Below are 18,672 nucleotides of genomic sequence, written 5' to 3'. Positions count from 1 at the left end.
AGGGGGGGGGGGCAGCCCAACCAATGTCAATCGGCCCCCTTGCACCCCCCCCCCCCGCGCTAGCTAGCTACGGGTCTGGTTTACGACCGACCCACGGATCCATGGCATTCTGTTAGCACTTTGGTTCTTTGAAAACTTGATACTTCACTCTGTCTATAGAGTCAAATCACACGTACTTAATGAACGTGAATATATAGTTATACGTAAAAAAACAGTGATATTTTGGAAAAATCATAACCATTGTCAAAATATCCATCAAATTCTATCTGTTTATTGACCTATGGTTGGTAGACCAAATAAGGTAATGTTTCCTCCTCTGGTCTTGTGAAGAGGTTTATTCCATATTTGGGATGTAAATTAACGTCAAGGCTATCTAAGATACTATCTAAGACGTGCAGAAATTAGGGGGTTATAAAACAGGGTGTTGAGCGAGATTGGTCAGAGCTCACCGAGATATTCCAAGCTGCTATTATTATTGAGAACGAGGAACCTTCAAAGCCATTACAGCTTAGCAATAAAGTTGTAAAACCATTTATTCTGTAGTGTTATTACGATCACGAAGAAAACAAACACAACAAGGAAAGAAGTCCAGTAGTACTGCATTGCTAGCAATGCCTCAATCTGTTTTACAGAGGATTACGAAAGTCTTCCAATAACTGCTGACTGCTTTCAACATATGACGTCACATCACGCGGCGTTAATCATTGGCTTAATGGCGCGTGCATTGTTTACATAAGACGTTACTGGTCCAGACAGAATGGTCCCTTTTACTCATTTATCCATTTACACTAAATATGACATATACTTCAAACACCTTTATTTATTTTTCTAATACTTAAAAAAAATGTTTTAGAATTTAATTTGCAGAAGGAAAAAAGTTAATATTTGGGGACTCATTAACCACACCGATGCCATCCCTGTTAGTGACAGACTAGACAACCTGCTCTAAATGACGTCAGACTGGTTCCTACGTCACTGCGCTATTCTGACTTCAATATGCAAGTCTCGATTTACAAGACTCTAATTACGAACTAACAGCAACGCTTAGCTGGAGCAGGAATGCGCGACTTTCCCGGTCAAAGTATGTCTGTTGTTAGATTTGGAATATAAAATATTAAACACATATAGTCATATATTACCAATCGTAACATATGGTGCTATTGCGTTTCGCATATGTGCAGCTCGGTGCCTCTGTTGTGGCGATAAGTTCTTCATCTGTGAAAATACTCTCAAAGAATGTCCAGTGTCCAAGACTATTTATTATATCACAACCTGCATAGGTATTTACATTTCAATATCTCCTACTTTTTTTGAAGAGTATATAATAATATGGTTTAATGTAAAATATAATGACTATAGTCGACTATATAATAATATAGTATAATGTAAAATATAATGACTATTATTATACAATCGGCTATAGTCAATTTATTTTACATTAAACTATATTATTATATAATCGACTATAGTTTTATGTAAATTATAATGACTATAGTCGATTATACAATAATATAGTTTTATGTAAAATATAATGACCATAGCTGATTATATAATAATATAGTTTTATGTTAAATATAATGACTATTGCAAACATAATGACTATAGTCGATTATATAATAACTATAGCTTATGTATAATGACTATTGCCGATTATATTATAATATAGTTTAATGTAAAATATACTGACTATAGTCGATTATATAATAATATATAATGTCTATTTTATCTATATTCGTCTCCACAATCTCAAATCATACTCATTAAATTTTTTCCTCTTTTTATCACCGATTCTATCTTGTCAATATCAGAATTTGTTAGTTTTAAATGAAAAGATTTTAGATTAGAGTCTATATGCTGGCACCCAGGAACACCAAAACGACAACCAATAATAACTCCGCCAACTGCAGGTTGATCCAAAATGTATCTAGTAGCAACGTTTGCTATAGAAACGTGATGTTCCTTGGCAACGGTATCTAAGGTATTTAGAAGCTCTTGAAAAAGCCTCCAACCTCCCCATGCATCTGAAAAAAATATATTACAAATGAAAGCCACTGACACTATCTAAATCTTCACCGTTAAAATCTACTCAGATCGATACAAAAAAACACCCTTTTATGGAATACAAATGAAAAGAAATGGGGTTTAACTTCCTACTGTTCTGATCCGACTGGGCTAATGAAGACACGGGCATACGCCATACAGTGTGCTATGAGGGAAATTTTGCCCGGACAGCGGCGCTACGGCCTATTCTTATATCGAATTCCAACTGCCAACGGTTCTTTTACGTACAGGGGAATGCCTCCAATTTAGTGAGCCAAGGTTTTACTCACTGAGCCACTGTGGCTTTCAATATTGATACAAACACCATAGGTGAATAGATGAGACACCCAACAAGTTAAGAGAGGGGTGGGGTTTAACGTCCAATCGACACAAACTAGGTCATTTCGGGACTTACACATGATTCAAATTTATTTCAATAATTCGATTGTGCGTAGGAGGCTTTAGCAGTGAGAGGAAACCGGGAAAACCCACGAGGTTGGAAGGTCGACCCTATTCCTTGCCAGGACCAGCGGTGAATCCAAACAATGGCATTTGATTCAAAGACAGACCTTGCGATTTTACACTAGCGTTTAACAACAAGACGACCCCCCCCCCCCAAAAAAAAACATAACTGCGACACCTCAAGAATGGTCTGGTTTTAATTCTAGCGTGGAATTGGAAGTAGCTTGCTAAGTAAATGTTCTTCGTTTCGGGAGAGGGGTGGGGGGCCGTTCCACCCGAGCGATAATACACCGTTCATTGACAGGCTCTTCGTTCTGCAGCACTGACAAGGTGCGACCACGCTGAAAGTTCTTGAGGAAGACCCGCGTCACATCCCGAATGTTATGGTTAGTATATCAGCGTCATACTCTAAACACAATACAAAATTGATACAATCTTCGTCGTTTTCCGGATATCTCCGTCATGTTCGGAATAACCAATTTAATAACTGTCGGTCTGATAACCGAGCGAAACGAGATTTTTGTTGTAGAAGCAGTACGTCACACTGATCAGCAGTGAATATTCGCTAGGCCGTGACAATCACTGATAAGGATGACATCGATGCGACTTAATGAGCGACAAATTTTAACTTTTTTCCTCCGACAAATTAAATTCTAAAACATTTTTTTTATGTATTAGAAAAAATAAATAAACACGTTTGACGTATTTGTAGGTAAAAATTATTTCCTATTTAGTGTAAATGGGTATTAAAAGGCTCCATTTCGCCCGAACCAGCAATGCACGCGCCATTGAGCCAATGATTGACGCCGCGTGATGAGATGCCACGTGTTCAAGGTAGTTATCTTTTACAGAGATATTAGAAGACTTTCGTAATCCTCTGTGAAACGAACGGGGGGGGGGGATGGCCGAATGGTTAGCAAGTGCGCGCTTTATCATAAGGCCTGTCATTGAGTCAACTGGCATGGTTTCGAATCCCCGGTGGTACGTGACAAGGAGTAGGGTTGCCTGTCCAGCCTCGTGGGTTTTCTCCGGGTCCTACGGTTTCCTCCCACTGCTAAAGACCCCTACACGCAAGCGAATTATTGAAATAAAATTAAACCATATGTTAGTCCCGAAATGACCTAGTCTGTGTCGAGTGGACGTTAAACCCCCATTTCTCTCTCCTCTGTGAAACAGATTGGCAGTACGTAATTAATGGACTCACCTATCATTTTCTTGTATTTGCTCAGCGATGCTGTATTTAGTTCACTTATAGATTTTGGTTCCGGTTGACTTAAATATTTCTCGCTTAATAAACCTCCACCTAATTAAACAAAAATAAATAAGCATTGTAATCTAATCATTCAAAACAAATACAGAACATCTATTTATACCAATATTTGTGAAAGTCGTTTGTTTGTCTGTTCAGGGTTATCGGCTACACTAGGGCTGTCCCGAGAATGGAATTTGGTGTATAGTAGGGGTAGTTCAGACCGGGAGTAACACTGGCCTCGTGGTGCTGCACTACCGCTTCCGGTTTCGGAGTTACACAACTTCCGGTTCCGGGCAAAATGATTAAAATCGATCAATTCTAACTACGGTCATCTAAATTTACATTAGTTTTAATTGTTGTTGGAAGGGGGTGGTGATCGAATGGATGGCCGAATGGATGGCCGAATGGTTAGCGCGTGTGCGTTGTATCATAAGGTCTGTCATTGAGTCAACTGGCATGGTTTTGATTATCCAGGTTTTCTCCAGGTCCCCTCCCACTGCTAAAGACCCCTACGCGCAAGCGAATTATTGAAATAAAATTGAATCATATGTTAGTTCCGAAATGACTTAGTTTGTGTTGAGTGGACGTTAAACCCTCTCGCATGAAAAGACCTAGTTTGTGTCCGAAGTTAATGAGAAGTTAACTTACACAGTGTTCCATAGGTAAGAAGTTTGATGTTATGTTTTAAACAGAAGTCAGCCATTTTAACAGAAGGTCTGGTATCAATCAGAGAATACTGAACTTGGTTACTGGACAGGATGATACCTTTATCTGTCATCTCCTTCATTCTGTTTGTATCAAAATTAGTCAATGACACCTCACCTTTAGTCAAAAATAATATAGGAATCTAGTAATACAGTTCATAAAGTCTTAAAAACAGAGTTGATTAAGTTTGATCTGGACAGAAAAAAATGCAATGGACAGGAATGAAAAGGAAAGGAATGAAATGAAATGAAAGGAATGAAATGGAATGGAATGAAATGGAAAGGAATGAAATTGAAAGGAATGAAATGGAAAGGCATGAGATGAAAGGAATGAAATGAAGAGAAATGAAATGAAAAGGAATGAAATGGAAAGGAATGACATGAAATGGAAAGGAATGACATGAAATGGAAAAGAACGACATGAAATGGAAAGGAATATGATGGAAAGAAAAAGCTATGAGTAAATGATTGACCCAAAGCACAATATCATACATGATTGACCCAAAACTTACTGAAAGTGAAATTCCTGGAACCATGCTAAAAATGTCTGTTAAAAATGTGTTTAATTGTACAGGAACCATAGTAATGTGTACAGACCTATTAAACCCTGTGATTTTAAATCTGTTAAATGTACCATGGCATCTATATATCTATTGTCGCTATAATCCCACCAATGGAACTGAACACAGTCGATTTTAGATACATTCATTTTCTTCATCGACTCTCTAACAGCTGCTTCCACTACCTGTCATAAACAATACAATATCTGGCAATGGCATAAACAATATAATATCATTGAGAGGGGTAATAATATAGGCCTAGCCTGTTCCTCAAGCCTTTTCTGTATATAAAATATTGTTTATAATGAAGATATAATTCCATTGATCCTGCACTGATAAGGTGATACTGTTGACTAAAGAAGCTAGGCCTTTTAGTAATGACAATTTTTGTCATTAAATTATATAAGATCGCCTTTAGTGGCAGATACCGTCGTAAATCTCCATTTGTATATTAGATTACTCATCTTCACAAATGGAGGGCTGAAAAGCCAAGTAATCGAGATACCGACTTTATCGTCTTGAGTAAATGAAATTTAAAGTTTTAACTGATTTTTTAAATTTATTGGAAGGTTGATACACTGGTAAGCTGATACCATGGACAAATGAAGCTAGGCCTTTTAGTAATGACAATTTTTGTCATTAAATCATATAAGTGGTCATTATTCTAAACTAATGTTTAGTATGTATAGCAAGTTAGAAATTATAAAGTTGTCATTAATTAGCAGGTGTGTAACTAGCTGTAAAACATGTCACTACTCGTGTAAAAGCATGACTATTTATAATACCCATCACAAACCTGGAAATAGTTGTGTATATCATTCAATAGTCACAGTTTTAACACCTTAATGACTACTGCCTGATTACTAACAATTTTAACTAACTAATTTATAATACACATTAGTGTTGTATATTTTCAATTATAATAGTTATTTGTTGCTTAGTCAATGATATCAACGTTACAGTGCTAATTGGCAATTAATCTCAAGAGTTAATGAATAATAATAAATAATAATAATAACGAAATTTATATTGCGCAACAATTCAACCCACTTGGGGATGCTCTAGGCGCATGAAAGTGTTCATGTGGGTTAATTATAGTGACTAAACAGCCAGGTTTTCACACTTGATTTGAAGATAGACAGTGTTTTACATTTTCGAATGGAAGATGGTAGCGAATTCCATAGAATTGATGCATTATACTGAAAAGTCCTTGAACCAAATTTCTTCATCTTATAAATCTGTACATCTAACACAAAAACAATCTGATTAAAACACAGATTCTATTTCGTTTAGTTTTTTATAGTTCAAAATTTCGTTTTACTTGTCTTCACTTTAGTAGTGTAGGCCATCGAAAGTATAAAAAAACGAACTGAAATATAGATTTGTATTTTAATCATATTGCTTTAACACTTCTTTAAAGGGGCTATCCCAAATTGAACAGAGTCTCAAAAGTAAAAGTGCGAGTACATATGAAATTTAAGCGCCAAAATATTTAGGAGTGGTATATTTACCTTGTCTTAAAATTTCAGCTCAAAATATTGAGTCGTTTGGACGTGAACATCAAGACTGCTTATCCGGACACGTAATCCTTTTAAGATTTCGGGTCAATTTTTTGTTGGGTGACCTGATAATCAATTCCCGTTTCTTTAGAGGTCTATACACTGAATGACCCGTGTGCTGTATACTTGATAACGAAAGGTAAATTTCACCTACACTTTATTTTTATAGAAAAAAAAGTTGGTTTTATCCAAACAACAGATTGGGACACCGGTCTCCATTTCCAGATAAATACTGACGGGTTTAAGTTGATTGAAAACGTATCACATATATTGAGTTAATTGCTCAGCCTTAGGGTAGAGGATATTAAGGGATTTCAGCACAAATTAAGCAGTTTTATTCTCCAAAATATTATCGGGATTGGCCCTTTAAGTGGCATTTAGTAATTGAACAGTAACACACTAACACTATTTTATGGAATAACAATCACTGGTTTATTAACATGCAACGTTTCGATGATATTCTCGTCTTTATCAAGCAAATTGTGTAAACGTTGCATGTTAATAAACCAGTAATTGTTATTCCACAAATAGTCTTAGTGTGCTTTAACACTGTGTTAGTTTTAAATAACCTAATATTTCATCTTGTCTGCAATAAAATTATAATATATATGAATTATGTGTGTAGGGAGTGTGCACAGGGGCATACATATATCGATTTTGTTTTGCAAAAATGAAACCGACTGATGCACTGGCCCCTAATATGTTTGAAGCAGCCATGAGCCGAGCACAGCAGGTACAAACATTCTATAGGGGTCCAGGGGCATGCTCCCCAGCAGAAATTTTTGAATCGAGAGTCCCTGAAATGCCATTTCTGGAACTTTGGGGGAAGATTTTGCCGAATTCTGTTGGTCAGAAAACCCTTATATGGGAATCCGTGTTATTTATTACAAATTTTGTAAGAACGTACAAAGTACCTGATACTGTGAATCTGTGACAACTTCAGAAAGTGATAATAATTATATCATTTACAAGGATCTGTATCTTCGATATATTGTAGTGGTGAATATACATAAAGTAGCAAAGATATGACTATATCCTCATATTTTTATCACACGTCCACGCTTAGCAAAGTTTGACTAGCGATTGCCGATTTTGTCAAGATCAATCGCGTCCGTCAGATCAGGCTCACACGCAAGAGTCATTAGTTCATTGAGTCGTTCCTTTGTCATTACTGAACGCATAACAGTTTTTATTAATTTGAGCTTTGAAAAACTGGCGCGTATTGTGTTATCCAATCAAAGCAATCGTGAGAGAGAGAGAGAGAGAAATGGGGTTTAACGTCCACTCAACATAAACTAGGTCATTTTGGGACTAACACATGGTTCAATTTTATTTCAATAATTCGCTTGCGCATAGGGGTCTTTAGCAGTGGGAGGAAACCAGAGGACCCAGAGAAAACCCACGAGGTTGGACAGAGAACCCGGAGAAAACCCACGAGGTTAGACAGGTGACCCTACTTCGTGTCACGTACAACCGGGGATACAAAACCACCCTAGTTGACTCAATGACAGGCCTTATGATACAGCGCGCATGTGCTGACCATTCGGCCATCCGAACCCCCCACAGATATATTCATACATATATTAAGTATTTTTGATTTTTTTCCTTCTATTTTGGCAGTTTGTTGACCTCATTAATTCATTTAGTCACCAATGCATAATTTTGAAACCGACTATTACTTTTCCTGGTGGACCTGTCCCCACCCCACCCCCACATACAAATTTTTGTATTATTAAAAATTGTAACCTGTTTTGTCATTGGTCCTGGTCTGGGTACCAACTATTTTGGCATTGTTTGTTGACCTCATTAATTCATTTAGTCACCAATGCATAATTTTGAAACCGACTATTACTTTTCCTGGTGGACCTGTCCCCACCCCACCCCCACATACAAATTTTTGTATTATTAAAAATTGTAACCTGTTTTGTAATTGGTCCTGGTCTGGGTACCAACTATTTTGGCATTGTTTGTTGACCTCATTAATTCATTTAGTCACCGATGCATAATTTTGAAACCGACTATTACTTTTCCTGGTGGACCTGTCCCCACCCCACCCCCACATATATAAATTTTTGAATTATTAAAAATTGTAACCTGTTTTGTCATTGGTCCTGGTCTGGGTACAAACTTGGTAAAACCTTGAACTTTCTTCACTGCTTCTTCTCCTCTCTCTTTAGCCAACTGTCAAATATAAAAACATACATATATATACATAACACCTACAGGCTATGTGAATATAAACAGCCAACAGATGTCACTTACCGGTCATAATACTCAATAATAAGGGTGGGATGAATGGATATTAAATAGATTATGGTGGGATAGTTAATAGATCATGGTGGGATATTAAATAGATCATGGTGAGGTACTAAATAGATCATGGTGAGGTACTGAATAGATCATGGTGGGATACTGAATAGATCATGGTGGGATATTAAATAGATCATGGTGGGATATTAAATAGATCATGGTGAGGTACTGAATAGATTATGGTGGGATATTAAATAGATCATGGTGAGGTACTAAATAGATCATGGTGGGATATTAAATAGATTATGGTGGGATAGTTAATAGATCATGGTGGGATATTAAATAGATCATGGTGGGATATTAAATAGATCATGGTGGGATACTGAAAAGATCATGGTGGGATACTAAATAGATCATGGTGGGATATTAAATAGATCATGGAGGGATATTAAATAGATCATGGTGGGATATTAAATAGATCATGGTGGGATATTAAATAGATCATGGTGGGATACTAAATAGATCATGTGGGATACTAAATAGATCATGGTGGGATACTAAATAGATCATGGTGGGATACTAAATAGATCATGTGGGATACTAAATAGATCATGGTGGGATATTAAATAGATCATGGTGGGATATTAAATAGATCATGGTGAGGTACTAAATAGATCATGGTGGGATACTAAATAGATCATGGTGGGATATTAAATAGATCATGGTGGGATATTAAATAGATCATGGTGGGATATTAAATAGATCATGGTGAGGTACTGAATAGATCATGGTGGGATATTAAATAGATCATGGTGGGATATTAAATAGATCATGGTGGGATATTAAATAGATCATGGTGGGATGCTAAATAGATCATGGTGGGATGCTAAATAGATCATGGTGGGATATTAAATAGATCATGGTGGGATACTAAATAGATCATGGTGGGATATTAAATAGATCATGGTGGGATATTAAATAGATCATGGTGGGATACTAAATAGATCATGGTGGGATATTAAATAGATCATGGTGAGGTACTGAATAGATCATGGTGGGATACTAAATAGATCATGGTGGGATATTAAATAGATCATGGTGGGATACTAAATAGATCATGGTGGGATACTAAATAGATCATGGTGAGGTACTGAATAGATCATGGTGGGATGCTAAATAGATCATGGTGGGATACTAAATAGACCATGGGTGGGATACTAAATAGATCATGGTGGGATACTAAATAGATCATGGTGGGATACTAAATAGATCATGGTGGGATACTAAATAGATCATGGTGGGATACTATAAATATTGATGAGAGAGAGAGAGAGAGAGAAATGTGTTTAACATCCACACGACACAACTAGGTCATTTTGGGAGTAACATATGGTTCAATTTTATTTCAATAATTCGCTTGCGCGTAGGGGGCTTTAGCAGTGGGAGGAAATCAGAGAACCCAGTAAAAAATCCACAAGGTTGGACAGGCGACCCTACTCCTTGTAACATACAACTGGTGAGTCGAAACCATGCCAGTTGACTCAATGACAGACTTTATGATACAGCGTGCACGTGCTAACCATTTTGGCCATCCAAGCCCCAAAATAATGGTGAGATACTAAACAGATCATGGTCAGATGGAGTGTACTAAATCTATGGATAAATAATGATATTTTCTTTACCTTTTTAATAAACAGACCATATATTTCCTCTGCTGGACCATATATATCAGCCATATCAAATGTTGTTAATCCAGCATCGTAGTAGAGTAACATTTCATCAGCTGAAACATCAACAACAATTCATATACATGGATCATCAGCTGAAACAATTCATATTAGTTTTAATCGATCATCATTTTTTTCTATTAAAAAGCATTTTTTTTATTTTCTCTATCAGTTCAACAAAAAGAGAGTGAGAGAGAGAAATGGGGTTTATCGTCCACTTGACACAAACTAGGTCATTTCGGGACAAACATATGGTTTAATTTTTTTTCAATAAATTATACATTTACAAAGTCTTCCAAAATGAAAACACGATTTAATTCAACACTGATGAAGCTATCTTACAGTGAAAAGATGGGCTTCTGATATCCAATATTTAAGACAAAACAAAAACTTTAAAATTGGCTCATGAATCGCATGCCAGAATGCTTCCCAGTGCCATTTGTAATGACTTGAATCGGTGAACGAAGCTAAACAGATCCCACAAGGGAAAATTACCAGAGTAGACTGGAATAACCAGATGCCAAAGACTGCCATTCAATTTGCACTCTCCGCATATTTCGCCGAACATAACTGATTTGAAATTAGAATAAAAACTGAAACGATTGAATGTAAATCAGTTTATATAACATTCATAATACATTATTACATGAGTTGCAACCCATCTGTTTCAATTTCTAGGTGCCATAGAATAGCGATTTAGCTCCTTTAATTGAATTTTTCTTTTTACTTATATAGAGGCTGATAAAATTCCTACCTGCTTTAACAGGATCAATATGGCCGTGAGCCCCAGATACCTGCCACATACCATTGAGTATTCGAGATATTTCCACTCCTCCTGCTAGAACAGTTGCCATATTTTATATCATGTGGGTTATATCAGGGGATTATGTGGTTGATTTTATTCACTAAATTCTATCTTAGTCCTTGGGCTAACAATGATCTGTAAATATCAACAATTACACTTTTTTAAAAATTTCTTTTTCTGCGATTTCAGAAAAATAATTGTGATGAAAATTTAATTAAACAATTTGACATATTATTTTTAGAAATGCATTCTGGTTCAAAATTATAAGGCCTATTTTTCTGTAGGCTCTAGTTTTTTCTTCCCATCCAAGCAACTAGATGCAGTTCCCTTTCAGATCTTCATTCTGGAAAATGACCCAACCTTTGCCAACAATTCTTAGAAATGAAATGGGGTTTAACGTCCGGTCAACTGTTAAGTACTTCTTGGATAGTGGAATGGGGCTGGATGGCCGAATGGTTCGTGCGTGCGTATCATAAAGTCTGTCATTGAGTCAACTGGCGTGGCTTCGATTCGCGGTTGTATGTGAAAAGGAGTAGGGTCGCCTGTCCAACCTCGTTGGTTTTCTCTGGGTCCTAGCTTGTGTCGAGTCAAGGTTATAAACCCCATCTTGCACTCTCTCTCTCTCTCTTGATTAGGGGCTCACCCACTAAATAATATACAGCGAAGCGCGGTGCTTGAGCAAAACTCTTTTCCGTTAACACAGGAGCGTCACTAAAACTGTCACCACAGACGTCAATGAAAATAATTCTCACACTTTTTTGTTCTTTTTTTAACAAAATTATTCATATAATTTAGATCTATATTAAATTGTAGCCCAAAATGGAAATTTATTGGATTTTGATTGGTTGAAAAGTGGCGTCGAATGAGAATAACAGTCCTCTAAATTTCCTGGGCGACTCACTGCGAATAAATATTTTCTGTGTGCTAGACTCTGTTTGCAGTGGCCAAAAATTCTACACCTCAAAACTTTATTCTAGGAAATCTGCATGACTTTTTTCTTGTATGTGATCAACAATGAAATTCAACAATTGGCTCATTGAAACACACACCTGAAACACAAAAAAACAAAGATAGTGAGTGTATCTGAAACATAATGGGTAAATTTCATTTCAAGGCTGGTCTGACCATAATGGTTGCTATGGTCATATTCTGTCATAATCAGACTGGTCAAAATCGAAGATTTTCAACAAGTCAATAAAAATACTACAATTTATTGAACCCCGTATGGACCGTAAATAACTGATTGGGATATGTTTTAAAAAATATACAAGTCGGGCTGAAACTGATATGAATAGGACAGAGACTAATTCTCCCAGAAACACGACTAAAGTATTAAACTGGATATTACCTAGTTTTGTGGAAGTTATGTTCCTGTTTTGCGGTTAGAAATAGTTTTTTTTTTAAATGTTCAACAATCAGCTTGTCTCCATTTACAGAACCGACCCATGTGGCCCCGGAGCCCCTGATAGGGCTGTATTTGGTGTTATCCTATCACTCGTACGCTCCTATGACCAGAAATATATAGTTTGTCTCTAGATTTAGTTTGGTTCGGTGAAATAATCGCCCCCAACCGCCGATAACGAGTTAAAGGGTCATATTGTCTGGAATGTTTGATTTTAATATCATCTAATCACCCCACAACATAATAAATGATTTCAGTGTATTCCTTGACCCCAGAAACATACGGTTAGACACTAAAATTATCATCCTAGAATAAATACTATGGGAGCTATAGGGGATTATTTGATGTGGCGGACGTCTTGGGCGCCATCTTGAATTTCTCAAAACGCTTAAGGGTGACTGAGGTTCACCCGGCAGATTCTGAACGAGGACACCCTAGGCTACTAAAATCAATCATAAAAAAACTTTGTATACAATTTCCAGGTTCAGTCATAGGTCTGCCGGACTTATTCTGAAAATCCACCGAAATCCACCGGCATGGTCCCCCCTTGTCACTGGTGCAGGACAGATGGTTTTGGTCAATGTATACTCATTCGGATGAGACGCAAAAGAATCCTTGGCAGTTGGAATTTGATATAAGAGTAGGCCGTAGCACCGGTCCCGGGCACAATTTCCCTCATAAGACACAATATGGCGTATGCCAGTCTTCATTAGCCTAGTCGGACGTTAAACCCCCATTTCATTTACGTTTAACTCAAAGAAATATATGTTTTAATATAATAAACATAAGAAATGGAAAATATTGACAAAAATCAACGAATATAATTTATATAACATTGACACCCCACCCCTCTCTTGCACTACAACTACAACAACTACCACCAGCGCAACCTACAACACCACGACCGTCACCATACTAAAATTAAATTAAACGAATATAATTAATTCACATTTTATATTTAAAAAATATTGTAAAGACCTGAACTACCAGTAGTAATCAAAGTTCTCATACAGTACATCTTTGGAAATCTCCAAATATTAACTTTCAACTTGGAAAACGTGCTTTGTCCTATGTCAGACCTTTTCTATGGAATAAACTACCAAAGTCAATTATTGTCAAAACAGTCGAGAGAGAGGAGAGAGAGAAAAAGATAAATGGAATTTTACGCCCACGTGAAACAAACTATAATTCGCTTGCACATAAGGTCTTTAGCTTTGGGAGGAAACCAGTCGACGAGGTTAGATGGCGAACTCATTCCTTGTCACCTACAAGCGGGGAATCGAAACCATGCCACTTGACTCAATGACAGAACTTATGATCTAAAATGCATGCGTTAACCAATGGGCCACCCAACCCCTCTCTTACCCAAACAATAATAAAATTAAATAAATACTAGTATTAAAATTTGTTACATGGTGAATCACATAAACAAACAACATTAGCTGACTACTGGGGCATTTGCCGTGACCGAAGACTTATGTATTTCTATTTTATATACTAAAAAAACTACTGGAAGACAACGGATGTATCGAATTGCTTATTCCTTTATTTTGATATGTATACTTGGTTTAATGGAGTATCAATTACATTCGCTTTCACTTTGCCGTCTCTGAAATATTAAAATTCAAATATATCTATTGACGTATAACAGATGATCGTGTAAAGGTATCTTGTATTATTAATATAGCATGTCATGGTGATCAACCAGGGAAAGTTAAAGATGCATTACGTAAGATTTAGATAAAGAGCTGACAGTTCTTGCAATAATAGTTTAAACAAACATTATGCAAGAGCTAAATCTGCCTTTTGCAGGTCTTTCTTTAGGCTTGAACTGTTATATGAACTAACAAAATAAGACCATAATCAATTCTCGATGGCATTGGATACTCGAGATTTTAACGGTTCGCCATTTAAAAATTTAATTTAAAAATGGGAAAGCGAGGCTAAGTCTCGAATATACCAAAGAGTGAGAGAGAGAGAGAGAGAGAGAGAGCGAGAGAGAGAGAGAGAGAGAGAGAGAGAGATGGGGTTTAAATCCACTCGACACAAACTAGGTCATTTTGGGACAAACACATTATTTTATTTTATTTCAATTATTCGCTTGCGTGTAAGGGTCTTTAGCAGTGGGAGGAAACCAGAAGACCCGGAGAAAACGCACGAGGTTGGACAGGTGACCGCGACCCTACTCCTTGTCACGTACAACCGGGGAATCGAAACCACAACAGTTGATTCAATGACAGACCTTATGATACAGCTTGCACGTGCTAACCATTCGGCCACCCAACCCACCCAGCTCTTAAATTATGCATCTTTAACCAGCATAACATCCTTTATAAAAGTTATTATAAAATTTTAATCAGTTGTTTTCACAATGTTTAGCATGATTAAACTTAAGCGATAATATCTCAAAACGTTTCACTACCTTCGGCATGATTTTTCAGCATGATTAAACATTAGCGATAAAATCTCAAAACGTTTCAATACCCTCGGCCTGCCTGATTTAATTTAGCGATACATGGATGATAATTCGTCAGTCATTTGATTGTAACTTAAAAATTTCATTCAACGCCATGAAATATTACACGCAGCCTTTCAAACAGTTCTGTCGCACAATTTAATAATTTATATATTTTGTTTAAATGAAAGAAGGGTATTATTACAGCTACAAAAGAAATTTATATTGACTTGAATTTATATTGTTGCTATGTATTATTATCCTAAATATCAAATGACATACGAATACAAACCAAGCTTGTGTGAATATTTCATAGTTTGATTTTCTATTGTTGCTATGACGAAAAGTGAAGTGACTATAAAAAATTATATCAACATTGTTATGCAAAAAAGATAATGTCCCGCAATATGATCATGCAAAGGTGGCCACCCTAAACACAGGCCAGGGTATTTTGCGAAGAAGAAAAAAATCAAAGCGTCGAAATGACAACGTAAACAAGCTGATTGGGACCATGGCTGATTGGGACCAAAAGTCAAAGCTGATTGGGACCACATTCCAGGCTGCTTGGGACCACATTCCAGGCTGATTGGGACCACCACTAGGCTGATTCGGACCACACGATAAAAAATACTAGAAACTGAGGTTTTGATATTGAATTAAGTTTTAAAAAGTTTTATCTAGGCTATAGCGTGACTATAATTATGTGCTTTTATGTAGGCCTACGTTATTTATGTTTATATTCCATTAACAGAGATTATCTCATTAATCTTATGTAAATTATTATACGTTTTATGCAATTTAAACAGATCATTTTTATTTTATTTTATAAACTTCATAGCTTGTTTCGGAATCCATTATAGCCTATATATTGTGTGTAATTATACGTAGATATACTGTTTAAACCAATTTATGCTAATTTCAATAAGTCATACAAATTTGAAAACTAATACTAGCAATACAGTAGCATAACGGAAATCCGAATCCATTATACATATATTGTGTGTAATTATGTTATAGAAATAATGTTTAAACCATACAAATTTGAAAACTAATACCAGTAATACAGTAGCAACGGTAATCGGTTATTTCAAATATGATGTATATAAAAGCAATCAAAATGTTTATCTTACCTTGTACAGAAAAAGGGGGGGTTGGATGGCTGAATGGTTAGCGTGCGCGCGCTGTATCATAAAGTCTGTCATTGAGTCGACTGGCGTGGTTTCGAATCCCTGGTTGTACTTGACAAGGAGCAGGGTCGCCTGTCCAACCTCGTGGGTTTTCTCCGGGTCCTCCGGTTTCCTCCCACTGCTAAAGACCCCTACGCGCAAGCAAATTATTGAAATAAAATTAAACCATATGTTAGTCCCGAAATGACCTAGTTTGTGTCGAGTGGACGTTAAACCCCATTTCTCTCTCTCTGTACAGAAAAAAACATAATAGATTTATAGACTCAATTTTAACACAAGTAAACAGGTAGGTGATATCTAGGAAAGTGTACTATATTACTACATGAAAATTACTCAGATCTTACTGACAGCCACAACAGGGAATTTGTGTGATTGGATCTGATTATTTATTGGATTACCAGACTTGTCATTAATTAACAATAAATGGTGTGATTAGGGTCTTGTATATTGCTACCGGAGTTTTATACTATAAAGTGTGATTTAATTAACTTTGTTTAACGTGTATATTACTAAGAAAATTTTACACATTTGTCAACCAATTTAGTGTTTTGCATTCAACACTTGTCTAGATCAGGAAGGTCTCTGTCTCGGCTACTACTAAATAATAAAATATTGGTTTGTAAAGGAATTGAATCGCCACCAAATGTCTCATTATATGAAATAAAATGATATTTACAAGTTAAAATATTATACAAAGTACAATTTGTCTGTCATTTTTTCAACTTCACTCATTACAAAATATCGCATTCGTTGCAGTAATTATACTGATATGAGGCTATTTGATATTGGGTTACAATTTGATAATACTGGGTAGTATTTATTGTCATGCAAACATATTTAAAACACTCACGTCATTGGTCTGATCATGGTCCGAATCAGCCAAGAATCTGGTCCCAATCAGCCAAGAATGTGAAACATCTTCTCTGTGATTTAGCTCATTTGTATTGAAGCCGTCATTCACTAATTACACTATTATTTGTGACTAATTACACTATTTATTGTCATAGTTGTCTTATTATCAAAAATATGCAAACATATTTTAAATACTCGCGTCATTTCAGTAATGGCCCGAATGAGCCTTGTCGTGGTCCCAATCAGCCATAAATCTGGTCCCAATCAGCCAAGAATCTGGTCCCAATCAGCCACAAATCTGGTCCCAGTCAGCCACAAATCTGGTCCCAGTCAGCCAGGTCCCAATCAGCCATGGTCCCAATCAGCCAATTACCATAGCAACCACGCGCGTACGCTACACAGCATATATCTACACGGTCACACGAGTGTATGGACATTTATCAAACATGATATGCAATTATTTCGAACCTAGTCACTGCTGGAGTTCAAAATCATTTAAAAAGTACATAAAATACACTTAAATTTCTGTTTCGATCTTTAAAATTATCGCAGAGTGACCTCCCTTTCCAAACAGACACAATTAACCAGTCGCTTAGTGAACCAAATAGAATGGAAATGAATGTTATTTTATTACGTCAAGGATATTTTCATTACGTCAAAATTGTTTTCCTTGGTATTTACGTCATTAAAACCAAATAAAGACCGTCAACTATCGCAAAAGAAAGAATTCCAAGAAAAATGTTAAATATTTTGGGCTACAATATCGATAAACACCTCCTGTTTAGAATTTATTGGACTGTTATTGTCCATTTGATACCGCTTAAATTTTTCATTAGAGGCGCTCGATCGCTACGCGATCTCGGCCTCTAATGATTTAAGCGGTATCAAATGCACAATAACAGTCCTCTAAATTCTAAACAGTCGGTGTTTAAAAACCTAATTCATTTCGGAAAAACGAGATTATTTAACATTACTTGTATCACATGAGAAAATTAATTATGAAGGTTTTATATTTAACAACAATCACATCAGCTTCGCTCTACTCAGACTATGCCTGTTACATATTAATTTTAGTAAATAGCCATTTTTTATGAATAGTTTTTTTTTTTAGCCTAATTTGTTGTATATATATATCCCCTTTTATATAGTTAAGTTAAGTTTGTGATGCATTCCTGCTATCTACCTAGTACCTATAGCGTCTTCCAACGTTCAGAATTAATGAAAATAATTCTACATTTAAATTTTGTATTCTCTGGGGCTCTTGAAATGATCATAATTACAACCAATGTGAATACAACCATACCTGACAATCTGTCACGCTGCTTATATAACATTTAATAACTGTTATGAAACAATTTTATTTTGTTTACACCCAGCGCCATTTTTATATCATGTGACGGGTCACGTGACATCGAGT

At 36.2% G+C, this 18,672-nt stretch overlaps 1 protein-coding gene across 3 annotated transcripts; it reads right to left on the bottom strand.

Annotated features, from left to right (window-relative positions):
- Positions 1–1,538: 1,538 nt before the first annotated feature.
- LOC126825523 (uncharacterized) lies at positions 1,539–18,672 on the bottom strand. 3 transcript variants are annotated; one of them, XM_050555174.1, is made up of 9 exons: positions 18,559–18,672; positions 12,261–12,408; positions 11,309–11,494; positions 10,510–10,610; positions 8,672–8,758; positions 5,056–5,203; positions 4,403–4,576; positions 3,707–3,805; positions 1,539–2,021 (listed from the first exon to the last, which is right to left on the bottom strand). In XM_050555174.1, exons 3-9 carry the CDS (start codon positions 11,406–11,408, stop codon positions 1,747–1,749), a joined length of 984 nt encoding a protein of 327 aa, XP_050411131.1. In that variant the 5' UTR covers positions 11,409–11,494; positions 12,261–12,408; positions 18,559–18,672; the 3' UTR covers positions 1,539–1,746. The 3 variants fall into 3 exon arrangements, with proteins under 3 accessions (XP_050411131.1, XP_050411133.1, XP_050411132.1); XM_050555176.1 differs by having other exon boundaries at positions 12,319–12,408; XM_050555175.2 differs by lacking the exon at positions 12,261–12,408 and having other exon boundaries at positions 18,559–18,666.

The sequence above is a fragment of the Patella vulgata genome, chromosome 6, assembly GCF_932274485.2.
Source record: "Patella vulgata chromosome 6, xgPatVulg1.2, whole genome shotgun sequence".
NCBI lineage: Eukaryota > Metazoa > Mollusca > Gastropoda > Patellidae > Patella > Patella vulgata.
The sequence above is the reverse complement of the archived record's forward strand: the minus strand, read 5'-3'. Positions and strand labels throughout refer to the sequence as shown.